The sequence below is a fragment of the Hemicordylus capensis genome, chromosome 4 (assembly GCF_027244095.1).
Source record: "Hemicordylus capensis ecotype Gifberg chromosome 4, rHemCap1.1.pri, whole genome shotgun sequence".
Taxonomy (NCBI): Eukaryota; Metazoa; Chordata; class Lepidosauria; order Squamata; family Cordylidae; genus Hemicordylus; species Hemicordylus capensis.
In genome coordinates, this window is record NC_069660.1 from 167523191 (window position 1) to 167542164 (window position 18974).

The following is an 18974-nucleotide window of genomic DNA, read 5'->3' on the forward strand; positions in this document are numbered from 1 at the left end:
GAATTAATTTCTTTTTTTTGCTCAGAGGCCAATAATCTGAACAGAAGTTCCCCTAGTTTATTTCCAAACTCAAATAATCTTGTTTTTAAAGGATATAGAGCATAATGACTTAGTTGATGTATAGTGTTTTTACAATCCTGGATCTCGAGATTATCCATTTTACTTACATCCACATAGATCCTATTCAAGGATTGATTCTTTTTTACTTTTCTCTTCTCTTTATCTAAAATTACAAATGTTGCAATTGACCCTATGATTTTTGCAGATGGCCTATTTTTTTCACTTGGAAATTAGGAGGATTCAGGGGAATCAGGTTTTGGAAACTGAGCACCTGCTTCTTCATAAAGAAGTTATACACGATCACAAAAGCACTGAAGGATTATTTCCAAATTAATAATACAGGTCAGCCTGTATTAAGTCAACCACGATTTGAGGTGCCAGTAAAACTGTATTTAGGGGGGAATTTATTAAGAAGGCATCTGAAATAAGAAAAAGAAATATAAAAAAATCCTTGATTAATAAAATATTGGAATTGGAAAAACGTTATAAAACCACTCAAGATACAGAGTTAATAGGGAAACATGAAGGCTTAAGAAAACAGAATTAAAACAAATGTTCCATCTTACTAACATATATAACCAGCAGGGATGTGCAATTTGGGGATTCAACCTTGAATAGAATCACACACACACCCCACAAATAAAGGGCCTGGTTCGGGGTCAAGGAGAATCACCCTTGATTCACCCTGAATCAATTTGGGTGATTTGAGTGCTATTTTTTCAGGGAGAGCCAGTCTACCAATTGGGGTAGGTGGGTAACCCAGCCCTACAAGGTGGGAGCAGAGGGCTGGGCTACCTGCTGACCCCAACTGGTAGATCAGCTCTTCTCAGGATATTTGGGAGTTTGGATCCAAGACTTGAAATCAATATCAAAATTTAATCATGAGAAACTAAGTAGTGATCTTATTTTGAAAAAGTCCACCATCCTCCTTGACTGAATAAGAGTTTCTGCTGTGAACAATGGGCACCCTACTTTGAATTCCACCCCCAGATTCCCTAGTAATGCCTGAGAAGCACAAGGGCTGCCCTTGTACTGGAGTCCAGGGGCAGAGTGTGAAAGTACCTCATCCCACTGCTATTTTTCTGTTTTACACACACACCCCTGGTGAGAATTCAGATTCCCCCCACTTCTCCAGCAGCATCTGTGCTTGGTGAAAGCACAGGGTAGGACGAGAGCCCAAAGCAGGGTTTACTATTGGGTAAGTTTACTCCAGAGCTTGGTGAAAGTGTGTTTTCGTGAAGCTCTGAAGCTCAGGACCAGCCCAAGGGTGACAGAAGCCCCTGGCAAAACCAGCCTGCATCACCTGCCTGGGTGCCCTCCTGGCCACAGCAAGTGGAGGGCAGGAGGGTGGGCGCTGCGCAGACACCAGGGAGTATTCTCCTGCACTCCCCATGGATGGATGGGAGATGGGGAACACCCGCCTGCTCTACTGCCACCAGCCGTGAAAGTGGTGGGTGGAGGCGGCGGCAGGCAGGTGTTCCCCATCATTCGCCTGCCCTCCTTGCTGCCACCACCAAGCTTTGTGGCAGCGGTGGTAAGTCAGGAGGGAGGGCTGGTGGGTGATGGAGAACACTCACAGCAGCAACAGAGAGAGTGAGCGGGTGGGTGTTCCCCAACATCTGCCCAACCTCCTCACTGCCTCCACAAAGTAACAGGTAGCAGTAGCAAGGAAGGCACACACTCCATTGCCTACCCAACCTCCTGTGGCCAGAAGGGTGCCGTGGGTGGGTGCCAGTCACCGCCCTTACTGGCTTTGCATCCTAAGCAGGCACTTACTCAGAAGTAAATCCCATTTTGAACTTCTTTTCAATGAAGTATGTCTGTAACTTTAAACATACATTTACATTTTTCTCTGTGGAAATCAATGGATTTGATTTGATAGGTTTTTTTTATTTTGATCTGATCCTTCAAATCCAAGTACCTCCACATGGCAACCCAATCTCCTCTGTTTTCACAGGAATAAATCCCACTGAGTGCAATACATACTCCTAAGTAAGTATGCCTATAAGCCTCTCCCAGTTTCCACCTCTACCACAGCAGGACAAGGAGTCCCTCTGAGGCAAGGGTAGCCAGTAACGGCAGGGAGGGCTATGCCCTTTTCTCTCCCCCAAACAAAGTTCCAGCAGAAAATCAGAGTTACCAACAGTCAGAGAACTCTCTCAAGCAAGGAGCTTTCTCCAACCCCTCCTCTCCATGCCTTTAACTCCCTGGCTGGAACAGCTGCTAATCAAGCTGCTCCAGTTTCTGATCCCTAGAGATCCTGGCATCTCCCACTCAGGGAAGTAAAAACTGGATTGAAAATACAACCCCTGAAGCCAAAAGGAACTATATTTTTTTTCATCCATTTTTACTCCCTTTGGGGGGCAGGGCCATGACATTGCACCCTAGCAATCAGACTGGCTGGAGCAGCTTGATGAGCAGGCTGTTCCAACCAGTTAGACCAAAACAGGAAGTTAGGGGGAGGAGGAGTTGGGGGAAGCTCTTTACTCAGGAGAGTTCACTGACCTGTTGTAAGTCTGATCTTCCTGTGTTTGTTATTGTTTGTGGGCAGGGAGGGGGCAAGAGAGAAAGAGAAAGAAAGAAAAGTGGGGTCGGATGGCAAGGCTTGGAGAGATAGGTTTGCTGGGGAGGCTTGGTGAGAGAGAAAAAGCAAGAGAAGCTTGTTGAGAATAAATGGGACTTGGTGAGTGAGTGAAAGAGAAATGCTTGGTGAGAAGGAAAGGTGTAGCAGATTAAAGCCTTTTTCGCAGAGCAAGCTCACGTGAGGGGAAGAAAACTGCTGAATCATCCCTTAACTTCCAGTTAAGTCTTTAGAGGGAGGGGTGGCTGATCACTACACAAAGGTGGGTGAGAAAGAGGAAAAAAGAGGCTTGGAGAGAGAGACAAAGAAAAGAACAGCTTGGTGAGGGTATGTGTGAGTGACAGACAGGCTTGGTGAGAGAGAAGCCCACCATCTCTGGCTCTGCGCAGCGCCCACTCACCCCCATATTTCAGGAGGCACCAACCACCACTACACTAAAGCAGCTAACAACACCTGAGAAGAATGTGTGCTCAAGCAGGAGGAAGAGGCTTTCAAATTCAGGCATGTGTGCATACTCCCCAGGACTTGGGGGTGTGGCAAAGAGGAGTGCTGGCTCTGAGGGGCTGTAGCCACTGCCAGCCACTGACTGCAGCCACTGCCTCTCAGAGCAACTCCTGTGGCTCCTGCATTTGTATGTGCATTTAAGGCAAACTACCACTGCCATAGCTACATATGGCTGTGAAACTTGGGACTTTGAAGAAGGCAGATAGGAGAAGGATGGATGCTTTCGAGATGTGGTGTTGGAGGCAACTGTTGTGTATTCCATGGACAGTGAGAATCATAAATAAGGAAGTTTTATATAGAGTTAAACCAATAATATCAATAGAAGCCAAGATTACTAAACAAAGACTGACATATTTTGGTCATGTCATGCTAGCTGATTCACTCGAAAAGACAGTTATGCTGGGAATGATCAGCAGAAGAAGGAGACAGGGGATGGCCTTGTACTCGGTGGCTGGATATTATTAAAAATGACACCAGAATGACCATGGTGGAATTAAAGGAAGCTAGATGAGATAGGATGGCATGGAGTGCATTGATCCATAGAGTGACCGAGAGTCAGACATGAGTGAACAGATAAGAAGACCACCACCACCACAACTTTCTAAAGACAAAGAACTTGAAAAAATTCACTTAGTTCAGCAGTCAGATTGGTCTCTAAGGTTTCTTGGAGAGATCACATTATGCCTGTTTTAGAACATTTGCACTGGCTACTGATATGTTTCTGGGCATTATTTTTAAAACCCTAAACAGCTTAGGACCAGGTTACCTGAGAAAGCACTTTCTTCAGCATGATCCCCACCTCACATTAAAATCATGACGAGATGTGAGTCTCTGGCTGCTGGATCAAGCCTTCTCTGCAGTTGCTCCTGAGCTGTGGAATGCGTTCCCTATACAACGTAACTACATAGAATGCTTCTTAAAAAGAGTCAAACCTTTGGCTCATCTAACCCAGCACTACATTCTCCAATCTGCAGTGGCTCTCTGGCAAAGAAAGGCCCTTCCTTCTATCCAGAATCTGGAGGTGCCAGGGACTGACCTTCTACATGCAACTAGTTTAAACTTGCACAAAAGGAGGCTCGTGCCCATCAAAAACTTCCACTAATTGCAGATTGTTTCTTGAAACAATCTTGCAGCAAAAACCTTAGCTTTTGTTAAGTGCTTTTATCATGCTTTTGTAACTGCTACTACTACAGATATTTATATACCGCTTTTCAACAAAAGTTTCCACAGCGGTTTTCACAGGGAAATAAGAACAAATTAATAAAGATGGCTGCAGGATCAGCTGGGCTGGAAATTAAACACCTCACACAAGATGCTTTTCAAGCCTGAAATTTGTAAGCCTGAGACAACATAAACATTTTCTGACTCTATTATCCAACATGTAATTTGACAAGATCCTAGTTAAATAGCGATTCTGCTATCAAAGATCCATTTATGTCGTATTACAGCAAGCCTCTACTGGCTCTTTTGTATTCCAGGGTCAAAATATTATAGTGTTGGTGACCGCCTGTATAGCTCTAAACGAATAGAATCCAACATACTTGATAGACTGCCTCTACCCCAAGGCTGCATCACAAAGATCCACAAATATACATGAAGAGAAGAGCTGATCTTGTGGTAGCAAGCGTGACTTGTCCCCTTAGCTAAGCAGGGTCCACCCTGGTTGCATATGAATGGGAGACTTGATGTGTGAGCACTGTAAGATATTCCCCTGAGGGGGTGGAGCTGCTCTGGGAAGAACAGAAGGTTCCAAGTTCCTCCTTGGCATCTCCAAGATAGGGCTGAGAGAGATTCCTGCCTGCAACCTTGGAGAAGCCGCTGCCAGTCTCTATAGACAATACTGAGCTAGATGAACCTATGGTCTGACTCAGTATATGGCAGCTTCCTATGTTACTGACCATGGTAAGCATCCCTCTTACGCCTTACACACAAGATAGGGCTAGCCCTGCTCCTAAGCTGGATGGTGGCGGGAAGGGATCAGCCCAGTAGATATATTGTACTTTGGAGGCACTATAAGGTGCCTTGGAAACACATGTTTTTGGAATTGGGTGAGATATGAATCAAATCAACATCTATTGATATCCTAAGCATAAGCTTCAATATGATGTTTGTAGCAAGATACTTACTTGATTCTCTTTTCTTTTTGGCAGTGGCCTTCTTCTTATAAGCTCCATCATGTTCTTGGATTCCAAGAGCTTCTGTTACTGGAGAAGTCAGAGGAGCCACACCTGATGGAACAGTAATTACTGATACTTCCTTGGGAGCCATATCAGAAACTTGTAATTTTAATACAGTGGTTGGTGGAGAAGAAACTGCCAGGCCTGGAGTCAATTCTGCCTTTGCCACTTTCTTTTCTTTCTTTTTCTTGTCTTTAGGAGATTGGGTAGTCTTCTCCCTTTCCTGAGGCATTGTTGAAAGTGGCATATTAGGTGACTCAGAGACTATTGGTTCAATGACCAAAGCAGACTCGGGGCTTGCATCAGAAACATCCAGACAGAGATCTGGATCAGATATTCTTCCATTAGGTTTCTCCTCCTTCTTTTTAGCTTTCCCTTTCTTCTCAGCAGGTTTCTCTTTCTTTTTCTTCTCTACCTTGTGCTGGCTGGTTTTCTCTAGCTCCTTGCGCTGCTTCTCCAGGGCTTCTTCATAAGATGTCTCTTTCATGGAAAAGGTAGACACCAGGAAAATTCCAATGGCTGAGACCAGCATGAATCCTCCAAAGACCATGACACCCAATGTCTGAGGATCATAAAAATCCATTATCACTCCCTGGTTTTAGCCTGCAGAACAAATGAGTATGTTAATACTGAAATATAATATGATGATGAGCACATGATGCTACTTTATACAATGTGTGACTCAAACCAGAGTCCATCTAGCTCAGCACTATCTACTCTGAATGGCAGCAAGGTCCCTAGTTCACTTCATGGCATCTCCAGGTTAGGGCTGGGAAAGACCCCTGCCTGAAACCCTGAAGAGCCACTGTCAAGTCAGTGCAGACTAAGCTAGATGGACCAAAATGGAGCATCAGTTTTTCTTAGACTCCACTTTTTGCACAGAAACTGAACCTGCATGGAGGATTGATTTAATGATTGTTGGCAAGACTGTAAATTTCAAAATAGATTCAGGTGCAGATGTCTTGGTTATCTCAGAAGAGACCTATGCTAGCCTCCCGAATCCTCCCCCACTACGCAAAGCAGAGACTGTTCTACACAGCCCAGGAAGTCCCTTAGATTGTACTGGATACTTTTACCACACAAGCCAGTCATGAAGGCAGCCAATATGAGTTTTCTGTGTATGTGGTTAGAGCTCAAGTTCAGGACAATCTCCTCAGCTGTGGAGTAGCTCCGAGAATGGGACTGATGAAAGCCGTGGGAGAAATATGAGTGTTTGGGGACATTGGCCTACTCAAGGGAGACCCTGTGGACATTGTCTTAAAACAGGATGCTAAGCCATATAGCACCCATGCTCCCCGCAGAATTCCCATTCCCTAACTTCACAAAGTGGAAATAGAGCCGGAACAGATGAAGGCACATGGCATAATTAAATAAATCAGAGCCTACACCATGGTGTGCTCTAATGGTCCCAGTCACAAAGAAAAATGGAAAAATCCATATATGAAAAGGCTCAATGAAGCGGTTGTTAGAGAAAAATATGTACTTCCAACACGGGAAGAGCTACTTCCAAAAGTGACTAAGCCAAAGTATTTTTCAAATCAGATGCTTCAAGTGGCTTTTGGCAAATACCTCTGACAGATCAGAGTGCCAAACTAACAACATTTATGACATACTTTGGGAGATTCTGTTTCCAGTGCTTGCCCTTCGGGATCACCAGCACTCCAGAGATCTTCCAGAGGAAGATGACAGAACTCCTTAGTTCTGTAAAAGGGGTCATTGTTTTCGTGGATGGCATTTAAGTAAATGGCACATCACTAGAAGAGCATGATAAAACTCTAACCCTTGTCCTAAATCTGATCCAGGAGTCCGGGCTTTAACTAAACAAAGAAAAGCAACATTGGTTTACCATGAAGGGTTCTTTTTCCCTGTGTTAAGAGCTCATCAGGTAGAGTTGTATACTGAGCATGCTCGAGACAGAACTGGATCATGTGACTTATTTTGCAGCCGGAGGCGCCTCCCAGTCCCAGTTCCAGGGCTATTGAGCGAAGTGAAGTATGTTAAGTGGAGAGAGCCCTGCTGGAGTGTGCTGGAATCTGCATGAGAAAGAATGCCTCTAGGAGGTAGTTAGGTAGTGAGAAGAGGAAAGAAGTTTATATCAAGGTGCTGAATCAAGGGAGAGAAAACAGAAAAAGCCTATGAGCTATTACCCTGAGAACCGTCTCCCCACTAAACCATTAACTAAGCTTGGTGAAGAAAAAATCCCCTGCCCAGAATAGAAAAATACATCCGGGAGGGGCTGATGAGCTCCTAACTCAGGGGAAAAGAACCCTTCATGGTAAACCAATGTTCCTTTCCCCCCCGTGTAGGATACCCTCATCAGGTAGGGACGTGCCCAAGCCAGCGAGATGAGAAGTCCCTGGGAGGGAAGGATGTATTAGAGCACTTGTTGTAGTACTGTGCGGCCAAAGGTGGGACGCTGAGAAGGACGATATTTTGTAGTGCCGAATGAAGAGCGTAATGGATGACCAGGTAGCTGCCTGACAAATTTCAGAGAGCGGAATGTGGGATGAGAAGGCCGCTGATGCCACTGCACTCCTGGTGGAATTACTTCTGGGCAGTAATGCCTCCCAGAAGAGGAAGGTTAAGAGAGGCGTAAGCCAGTAGAATACACGACCTAATCCAGCTGGCTAGGGTGGCCTTGGAAACCCTGTTGCCCAGAGATGGAGTGTGAAATGAGAAAGACAGAGTCTGACTTGCAGATGTCTTTGGTCCACCAAATATATGTGGGCAGAGCCCTGCACATGTCCAAATTATGCCATAACTTTTCTTCGGGGTGAACTGGGGAGGGACAGAAGGAGGGGAGGACGATCACCTAGGATCTATGGAAGGTGGAATTTACCTTCGGAAGGAAGGTAGGGTCTAAACGTAGGTCCACAGCATCAGACCTGAAGGTGCAAAACTCTCTAAGCACTAAAAGGGTGCTTAGAAAGGGTAATGGTGACCAGAAAAAGAACCTTGAAAGATAGGGTCTTGAGGGGAATCGAGGAGACAGGCTCAAATGGGTCCTTTGTTAGGGCATTAAGGACCTTACTGAGGTTCCATGAGGGAAATCATTTGAGAGGCGGAGGAGCCAGGTTGGAGGCCCCCCATGAGGAACCTAGATATGTGCGGATGAAGGACCGCCTGGCCTGTGTCTGAAGAAGATATCTGTAGGACTGATGCCAGGGCCGAAGCTTGGTGCCTGACGGTATTGGGCCTAAGGTGTAGATCTAGACTTGATTGGAGGAAGGCGAGGACCTCAGGTACTCCTGCGGACAGCGGGTCCTTCTTGTTAGTATGTGCCCATTGTAGGAAAGCGGCCCATGCGGCCTGGTACACCCTATTAGTGGATTGTCCGTCGCTTCCGCTAAATGGGAGTGGTACCTGGAAAAGAAGCAAGGAAGCTGGTGACTGGTCGGGGAGGCGAACAGGTCCACCTATGGATGTTCTAGGATCTGTGTGATCTGAAGGAACATGTCGGGATGAAGTGACCACTCCATGGGGGTCAAGCAATCTTCGACTGAGCCAATCGGCTTGTTTCGTTTCTTCCCCCTTCAGATGTTCTGAGATGATGGAGTTCAAGTTGGACTCTGCCCATTGGAATAGGAGGTCGGACTCCTGCATCAGTATCCTGGACCTTGTGTCACCCTGGCAATTGATGTGTGCCTTGACGGTCACGTTGGCCATCCTGAGTGACACATGTTGACCCTGCAGGAGACGCTGGAAGCGGATGAGTGCTAGGCGGGCTGCTCTGAGCTATAGCCAGTTTATGGGTCATTTGGACTCCTCCATAGACCACGAGCCCTGTGACAGATGGCCTTTTTTATGATGTTTCCTTTTTCTATTCTGGTCGTTGACTGAAATATAACATACCTACCTACAGATGGCCCAAGGCAATGGGCTCCCTATCCAGAGAGACTGGCGTCTGTGGTCGCAACTATGCGACGAGGTTCTGCCAGTGGAAGGCCTCTGAGTAGGGCTGCGGATAGCCACCAGTGGAGCGACTGTTTGGTTTCCTGGGGAAGGGGAATGGAGTAGTGTGTGGCAGACATAATCAGGTCCTGAGAGGGGAGAAGCAGCCACTGGAGAGGGCGAGTGTACCATCTCACCCAGGGGGTGCATTCGATCATTGAATCTAGGGCTTGGGACAGTTCCATGATGTCCGCCAAGCTCTTGTAGAGTAGAGGATTACTACTACTACTACTACTACTACTATTATTATTATTAATTTGATTTCTATACCGCCCTTCCAAAAATGGCTCAGGGTGGTTTACAAAGAGAAATAACAAACAAATAAGATGGCTCCCTGTCCCCAAAGGGCTCACATTCCAAATTTAACTGTTTGGTGTTTTTCTCCCTCCATTCCGGGGGTAGGCGGATTGGTGATTTTCTGTTTGGTGATTTTCTCCCTGAAAGCGGAAGGACGAATTTCCTCTTCCACACGAAGGACTTCAGGTCGAGTACCACTCTCCAAGATCCATCCTTCTCTGGCACGAGGAAGAAGATAGAGTACGTGCCTTGAAATCTTTGTGTAGATGGCACGTGCTCTATCGCTTGGATCTGGAGAAGGTGCTGAACTGCCTGAAGCATCCTTGGGCCTTGGGGTAGGAAGAAAGCATCTGGGAGGATGGGAGGTAAATGCTTTGGCGTAACCATTGGACACCGTGTCTGTCACCCAGTGGCTGGTGGCCGGGGACATCCAGGTTGTCCCAAAGTCTGCCAGCCTGCCTCCCACCGGTATGGCGTCATTGCCTGCGCTGTGAGGAAGCATGGGGGAAAAGATCTGGCAGCGGTGCCCTGCGAGTTACTCCTGTATTGCTCTCGCCACTGTGATCTGCTCGATCCTCTGGGGTTCTGGGGGTGGAAGTCCCGGAATTGGGAGTATGGCTGGTTGAAAAATTGTCTGGAGGAACGAAAGGTGCTGGATGAGCCATGAAAAAACCTACGTAAGTCCCTGCGTGTGGAAGCCTTCTTTTTGTCCCTGGTTTCTACAAGGACTGGATTCAACGCGGGTTCAAGAAGGTCCTTACCTGCAAAAGGGAGGAGAAGTCAGGGCAAGCTTAGACTTGGCGTCAGTGTTCCAGCTTTTAAGCCTGTAACAGACCAGTGGACGGCCATCATTGTCCGGGAGGAGTGCTAAATGCAGTCCAGGCTGGAGTCCACCATCAGGGCCGCGGCCTTTGCCATCTTATTAATGCCCTGGCGGAGCTTAGGGAGCTCAGGGGGAGCTAATGCCACCAATTCCTTGGCCCACAACACCAAAGCCCAAACAAAGATTGAGTTAGTTGTGGCTGCCTTAATAGAGGTGGCTGTGGAGTTGTGCACCTTCCTTAAGAGGGTGTCGCACCGCCTGTCCTCTTGGGACTTGAGCTGTTCCTGTCCCTCTGGATGCAATATAGTATTCGATACCAGCTGCGCTATGGGATGGTCTACCTTAGGGGTGGCCAAAAGATTAGATACCTCTTTGGGAAGCTGGTAGTGTTTCTTCAGCAGGCTCCCAATAGGCTTGGAGGATGCCGGACACTGCCACTCTGCACACATCACTCTGCGAAAGGGGGGGAGGGACTGCTGATGCCACGGGGGCAGTAGCAGGAAAAACATTCTGGTCTAGAGCAGAAGCTGGTTCCATGGTGCCACGTAGTTTATTGTTCTTTTCGCCTTGGACAAAAGGATATCAAAACCTGCTGAGAAGAAAAGTCTGGAAGAGTTAGAAATGGGAGGGACCACCTCCTCCTCTGAGAGTTTCCCTTCTTCCTTGGCGGAGTCTAAAGGCTCAGTGGGTTCCACCAGTTCCAAGTGCTAGGACTCATCTTCAGAGACGGGAATAGGTACAGCTGGGAGAATCTGTCTGTCCAGGGCCGGGGGGTGGGTAAGCGCATGGCAAGGGGGCCATGACAGATCTCCATGGGGTCAAAACTGGAGGATTGTCAGGGCGTCTAGGGCACTTGGGCCTCCTGTCACCCCGGGGGGGGGGGGAGAGGACGAATATGACTCTCCATGCCTTCTCTTGTGTCTAGTGGGCAATGGCCTCGGTGTGAACAAACCATGTTGTGACAATGGAATGGCTCACCGGCAGGGGCTCAAATCAGGCGACAAGGACAATAGCCTGTTGCTGTCCCTTCTGCCTGGAGGCCGCCTTTGGTTTGGCCCTGGTACAGGTATAGCGGGGGCTGCTGGCAGAAAAATAAATGCCATGGCCAGCCCATGAGGTGGCGCCGCCAGGAATGGGTCGGGGGAAGGCTCTGCAGGCCCTTGGAGGGAGGGATCTGGGATCGGTACATTTAGCGGAGCTGCAGGTGGCTCTTGTAACACCCCCCTCTGAAAAAACTTTCTCAGCCACTGAGTGGCTCTAGGGGAGAACAGGGGACATCGTTCTACTCACATCGGCAAGTGACTCTGGCTATTCTTCCAAGTGGGTGGGTGGCGTGGGGGAGCATCCTGGCAGTGGGGGCGGAAGGGTGGGCCAGCCGGTTCCCCCTCAGCCACTGGGCCCACTTTGGGCGAGGTATTGGATGCCAAGAAATTGCTCAAAGGGCGCTGGTCATCCTCCCCGTAGGTCAGCTTCTTGTGGTGCACTTTGCTGCCGTTCTTGGGTGGTTTCGTTTTTGAGTGCCGACAAACCGCCTTGATTAACAGCCTCTCGCTGAGGCGTTTGTGCTGGCTTTCTCTCCTTGGAAGTACCTCCTTGTGCTTCTACTTTTCCTTCGGGAAGAGCTGACCACCACTGTGCTTGGACTTTTTAGGAGCTTTTGTGAAACGCTGCTCCAAAGTCCTGCCCTCCATTGCCTGAGCCACTGATGCAGTAATGGCCGAGGAGGTAGACACTGCCATTGCCATGCCGGCTGTTTAAGCAAGTTGGGAGGTTGCGTGTAGCAAGCTGCCCAGGTCCTGTGGCAGCTGCGACCTGTCAGATAAGGAGCCTTGTAACAGCTCTTCAGCATGAGCAAGCTCCACTGGAGCGGTGCTCTTCATCAAAAAGGCAGAAAATAAAATAAAGATTTTAGAGTAAAGCCAATTAGATCGAATAAAAACTTTTAAAAGTTGCTTTGAATAATTTTTTTGGTAATGCTGAATAGAGAACAGCTCTCCTCCCACCTTTGCACAATCTAAAGGGGATAGTGGAGGAGAGAGTGAGAAAAACAAGAAAAGTTCCTGTAGAAAAGGCCAAAAAACGCCAAAGGTAGCAGGAGCTCTCTCTATACAGTCCTATCATGAGCGAGACAGAACTGGGGCTGGGAGGCACCTCCGGCTGCAAAGCAAGTCACATGATCCAGTTCTGTCTCAAGCATGCTCAGTATACAACCCTACCTGATGAGCTCCTACACAGGGGAAAAATGCGTTTTCTGCCAAACTGAAATAGATTTTTCTTAGGACAAGTGCATACAGACCAGGACATGAAGCCATGCCCCGAGAAAGTAAAAGCCATTAGAAACTTGAAAGCACCTACAAATGTGAATTGAGACGCTTTCTAGGAATGGTAACTTATCTCAGTTGATACCTGCAGAGCCTCTCCATAGAGACACACCCACTAATCCTGCTACTGCGATCTGATATGTCATGGAGCTGGGGGCCAAATCAAGAGGACTCTATTAAAATAAAGGACATGATCTCAAATGCCCCGGTTTTGCACCTCTATGATCCTAACAGGCCTACAATGGTTAGTGCTGATGCAAGCAGTTATGAACTGGGTGGGCTTCTACTCCAATTACATGAGTCAGAGTAGATGGTGGTTGCATTCTGCTCTAGGACTCTTACAGAAACAGAACAATGGTATGCACAGACAGAGAAAGAATGCCCTAGTAAGGATGTGCCTGAAACATTCCGGAGATCATTATAGAAGCCTCCGAAATGTTTCAGCCACTGGGGCCATTTCGGAGGTGGCGAGAATGCCTCTTTAAGGGCGGGGAAGGGTGCACTTACTCCTCCCACCGCATTTCCCTCGCCGGCACTCCATTGTATCAAAGCCCCTTGGGGCGGCAGCATACCTCCCTGCTGCCCGGTTGCCGTCCTCGGCTGGAAGTGGCTGGAAGTACCAGGTGCGTGTGTGCCCAGTACTTCTGGCCACTTCTGGCCAAGGACGGCAACAGGGTGGCAGGGAGGTATGCTGCTGCCCCAAGGAGCTTTGATACAATGGAGTGCTGGTGGGGGAAATGCGGCAGGAGGGGTAAGTGCACCCTCCTCCATCCTTAAGGGAGCACCCCCGCTGCCTCCGGAACGCAGGGGAGTGGTTCCGGGCACGTCCCTAAAGCCTTGCCAGTGTCTGGGCATGTGAAACCTTCTACAGATATTTGTGCGGTCTGCCATCCTTCAGACTGCTCACTGACCACAAAACCTTGTTGATCCTAATCAAGGGGAAAGATTTGGATCAAGCACCCCTATGATGCCAAAGTCTTCTGATAAGAATGATGAAGTTCAACCCAGTAGCTGAATACTGAAATGGAACCTGCTGCAGGCCTTGACAATTTTCATTCAAATCTAGGAGCTAGCCCCAAGGTTTAGAAGCCAGATTCATTTTTCAGACAAATACCAGTTTGCTAGGGAACGGATGAGGGTAATTGCCTTCATGCCCTACTCATGGGTTTCCTGGAGGCAGCTTTATAAATAACACTGAACTAGCAGGACTTCTGGTTGGCAGAAGTTTACTGAGAAGTTTACCCGTCTCCTTTACTGAGAGAGGGAAGGATACAAGCCACCAATTCATTCAGTTCTGGCAGCTAAACCAGTGTTCAGATTATAGGAGGAAAGCTAGGGGATAACATTAATGAAATCCACATGTCCCTTTTCTCCAACCTCAGCCAAATTCTGCCACCCCATAACCAGGAGAGCTGGTCTTGTGGTAGCAAGCATGATTTGTCCCCTTAGCTAAGCAGGGTCCACTCTGGTTGCATATGAATGAGAGACTTGATGTGTGAGCACTGCAAGATATTCCCCTCAGGGGATGGAGCCGCACTGGGAAAAGTATCTAGGTTCCAAGTTCCCTCTCTGGCACCTCCAAGATATGGCTGAGAGATTCCTGCCTGCAACCATGGAGAAGCCACTGCCAGTCTCTGAAGACAATACTGAGGTACATGGACCTATGGTCTGACTCAGTATATGGCAGTTTCCTATGCTTTCTCGCTACATTGGTGCATTCTTGCTCTACCAGTGAGTTTAGGATTAATATTTTATAATGTGCCAGAGGCTTGTAATCAATTAACCTAACCAGCTAAATGTTACAGCTTTAATTAATAGGGCCAAGCTCTGTTTTCTAACACTCTTTGATTTGATTTATGTTGTTTCCTTTATTTTGTTGGGTTTTAAAATGGGGTTGTAAATTGGCACTTGGTTTATTACCTAGTAGCTGCATAACGTCTTGCGGCTGAAAAGTTGATTTTAAAAATCAGCCCTTCAGAGACAAACTAGAACATTTGTTTAAGCAAGCTGTTACTGTAATTTCCTATAGGAGTTAAACATGATTATCTTGCCTTGGTGAATTTGGTCACTTTTATTATGCTTGGGATGTTCAAATTAACTGCATTGGAGTGACACCAAATGTAGCCTCATCTCAGGTCTGATCTTCATGTTCATTTTATGGCGGAGCATGTGAAGCTGCATTATACTGAACCATTATCATGAAGAATATTGGTCCATCTAGCTCAATGTCTACATTCACTGACGGGCAGCTGCCCTCTAGATTTCAGATAAGGGTATTTCTATGAATTTGCTTCTGAGTTCGTATATTTAGAATTGGAGTGCATGTGGCTAAGTGTCAACATAACAATGCATATGATGTTTATACATACATACATGCATTTTTAAAAATTTATTTATTACATTTATATCCCACTCTTCCTCCAGGGAGCCCAGAGCAGTATAGATGGTTATAGTTATCCTCACAACAACCCTGTGATGTAGGTTAGCCTAAGAGATACATGATTGGCCCAGAGTCACCCAGCGAGTTCATGGCTGAATGGGGATTTGAACTCAGGTCTCTCTGGTCCTAGTCCAACACTTATTATGACACTTCTATCCTGTCCTTCCTCCAAGGAGTTCACAAGTTCCTTGTTTTTATCCTTTATCCTCACAACAATCATGTGCCAGGAGCGGAGCCACCATTGGGCAACAAGCTTCAACGAACCCGAGCCGCTGTTCCTTAGAGGCCACGCCACGTGGTTCCGACACATGGGGTCTGATGTCAGACACGGGGGGGTGGCTAAACACACACACACCCATCAGACGCAGGGGGCGGGGCAGGGCGAGGGGGGGCTGTGGCCGAACATGGGCCGCCGCTGGCCTCCCTCCGTCACTGTCATATGTGGCATGAGATCAGAGAGTGCATCTGGCCCAAGGAAACCCAGTGAGCTTCATGATTGAGTGGGGAAGGATTGAACCCAGGACTCCCCAATCCCAGTCTTACATTCTAGCCTAGTGGCTATCAATGACCACACTAGCTCTCAGTTGTTGTTGTTGTTATTATTATTTATTCAATTTCTATACCGCCCTTCCAAAAATGGCTCAGGGCGGTTTACACAGAGAAATAATAAATAAATAAGATGTTCAATTGTGTGGGGTACTGGTTGCATAAGAAAGGGAGATTCAGGACTTCCGGTGGGCTCCTCTGGCTGAAATGGCAGCTTCCCAGTGAGCTCCATGGGCCCCCACCTGCATCCTAAAAATCCAGTCCTTTAATGAGCTCGTTAAGTACTGATTATCACCTTCAGAGAAAGCTCACATCTGTAGCTACCTATTTAGCATATCAGATGGCTTGCTAAAGCTCCTGCGCCTGCTATATTTGACTTCAAACAATGGACTATCAAGCAACAGGTCCTCCTTGCTTCTCCCTCCCCCTCCAGCCTGATCTTTCTTATCTGCCCTTCCCTCCTTATCTCCCGGAACACAGAGACTTTTATCATCGCCATTGTTATTCTGCCTCCTGAGAGAGTTGGTTGGCATCCCTGGCTGTTTGTGAGAGAGCGGGAAGGTGCAGATTTGCATACTTGGAGAGACGGAGGAAGGAGGGCCACACCACTTGGCAGAATAACAGTTCTGGGATTTGAGGTGGAGGAGATCAAGTAAAGCTCATTTGGTGTCTCAAAATTAGTCTTTGGTGTGGGGGGATCCTCCCCTGCCTTTGCTTTTTCTCCTGAATAACTGCTTGAGAGGTGAGAGCCCAACGGAAGAGGACAAAAAGAGAAGGATCATTTGGCATTGTTTCAAGTGGGCAATATAGAATTACAGAGGAGGAATTGGTTTAGTCTACAAATGTAAATATCTAAAGCAGGTTACAATAAGTCATCAACACCCTCCCCTAAGCCATTCTTAATAGCAGAGCAAGAAGAGGACAGAAGGAAAGAGGGCGGCAACCTGGGGTCAAGAAGTAAACGTAACAGAGTCCCCAAAAGTGGAACTAAAGCAGTCCCCAAGATGTCAAGCTCAGACAGCACGGCTGCGGAAGGGGTAGATACCAAAGCCCTCTTCTCCCTTCTTAAGGAAGTGGCAAGTGACACCAAAAGGATAAAATGGAACAGCTCACATGGAACAGTTCACTTCCAGGGTACAAGAAACTGAGGAACGCATCTTGGCAGTAGAGGAGAGAGCCTCCATTACGGAGGCCTCTCTCCTACAAACCAATCATGAACTGGCATCTTTTAGAGATAAGCTGATTGATCTGGAGGGTCGCAAAGGAAGAAATAATCTGCGTTTAGTGGGGGTGAAAGAAGGCTCAGGAGACCGCAACATGATTGACTTTGTCACCACTTTACTACGTCAAGCCTTGGACCTCCCCAATGACTACAACCTTGAGACTGAGAGAGCTCATAGAGCCCTGGGGTCCACCCCAGCAGTAGGTGCTCCACCTTGGGCCATCATTTTCAAACTGCTGAGATTTACAACCAAAGAAAATCTCTTAGCAAGGGCCAGAGAGAAAGGTTCTCTTCGATGGGGCCCAGATAACAGTCAGATCTATCTATTTCATGATTTCCCAAAGGCAGTCATGGATCAAAGGAAGAAATTTCAACGCTGCAGGATTTGGGCTAGAGAAAAGAATGTAACCTGCTTTTTCAAATATCCTGCCATTCTTTGCTGCATCCAGGAAGGCAGAATGCATCGCTACAGTGACCCGGCCCAAGCTGAAGCTTTCCTGCGGAGTTTGCAAGCAAATGGCTGACTCTTATTTACATAGGGTTTCTCACAAGCAATTTTTCCTTTCTCTCCTTACAAGGAGTCTGATGTGTCCTATTTCTTCTTGAGTTTGAGATGTGGGTTTTTCTTTCTTCCTCTTAGGTTTAAAGTGCTAACTTTTAGTACCGTTCGGGCGTGTGCTGGAGGCTCCAAGGGAGCTTATGGAATGTTCAATAGGTCAAGGGCTGCTGAATACCCAGGAGTGGTCAACCAATATCCTGCCATGAGCATAATGTTCGATCTTATGATTTTCACCTCTGGGCGGGGAGAGACTTGTTCTTTTGGTAATATCTGGACATTGTGCATGTACAGTCAAGCAGGGGTATTTCCGAGACTGCTTCTGTGAAGACGCAAGTCACTAACCCTGGAGATTTGGATGCTGACGGGCCTTTCAACAATGATGGCAAGAACAGAGACTACTCCTGGATAACTACCATCTATTGACCTTTGCAGAGAGTGCGCGGAAGCTAGAGCGATAGATCACTAGGAGGGTGAAGTTGATTCCAAGTTTGGAGTTGTTGTATGTTAGTTTTGTACTGGATGTGGGTGGGTGGTAACTGGGAATTTGCCCCATAGCTGGCCCTTCTGGAAAGTTTAATAATGTTTTCCTCACTTTTCTTTTGCTTCTATCCCCCAGTTCTCTCCTTTTTGCTATTTCTCATTTCCCCACTCTACTGTCTCATAACCACCTTTCTCACCATTGCTTTCACACCTACATATGCTAGAATGGCTAACCCGACATACATTGTGTTTTACATTTAAAAAATCAAATGTTTTTCATTCTGTTTTCTAATATACTTATGTTGAGTTTTGATGAAGACCTGTTTTGGATAGTATACAAGGACCCCCCCCCCGATGCACTGGAATGGAACTTCCCGAAAGAGACTTGTCCTCTGCCGTTAGCTATGGGACTCCAGGTCATGGGCCTTAATAATTCAAGCTCGGGAAGGGTGAGCCTGCTAAAAGAGACCAGATGGGTCTAGAATATTAAGTGCTAGGGCTATAGATTCTCGGGCAATGTCTGTCCTTAAAATTTTCTTATGGCAGGACTTATGAATTTAATTACCTTCAATGTTAAGGGACTAGGAACACCACAAAAAAGAACCCAAATTCTTGGGTATTTAAAGAGACAAAATGTAGATGTGGCCTTCCTACAAGAAACACATATGGCAGAAAAAGACATTCACAGGCTTAAACGGAGCTGGGTGGGCCATGTTTTGGGGGCGGGGTCCTCTTCCAAGTCAAGAGGGGTGGCAATCCTAGTTCATAAGTGCATCATGTTCAACCCTCTTAATGTAGAGGCAGACCCGCTAGGAAGATATATCATTGTGGAAGCCCAGATTGGGCCCAAACCATCCTTTTGGCTAATGTGTATGCCCCCAATGAAGATTGCCCCCCCCCCTTTACAGCTTTACATGATAAACTTCTTGCAAGGGAGAACAATAACTTAATTGATGGAGGAGACTTCAACGAGGTTCTGAATTCCCTAATGGACAGGAGCACAGGGCATTCTG

General features: G+C 47.0%; 1 protein-coding gene across 9 annotated transcripts in view; it reads right to left on the bottom strand.

Annotated features, from left to right (window-relative positions):
• The window catches only part of RRBP1 (ribosome binding protein 1), a 191877-nt gene that overhangs the window by 167021 nt on the left and 5882 nt on the right, over positions 1 to 18974 (bottom strand). For 6 of the 9 annotated variants that reach the window (XM_053246944.1, XM_053246951.1, XM_053246945.1 and 3 more), the window contains exon 2: positions 5272 to 5884. In XM_053246944.1, the coding sequence (XP_053102919.1) occupies positions 5272 to 5884 (613 nt within the window). Of the gene's footprint in view, positions 1 to 5271; positions 5926 to 18974 lie in introns of all 9 variants that reach the window. The other 3 variants (XM_053246948.1, XM_053246950.1, XM_053246947.1) reach the window with 1 other exon arrangement.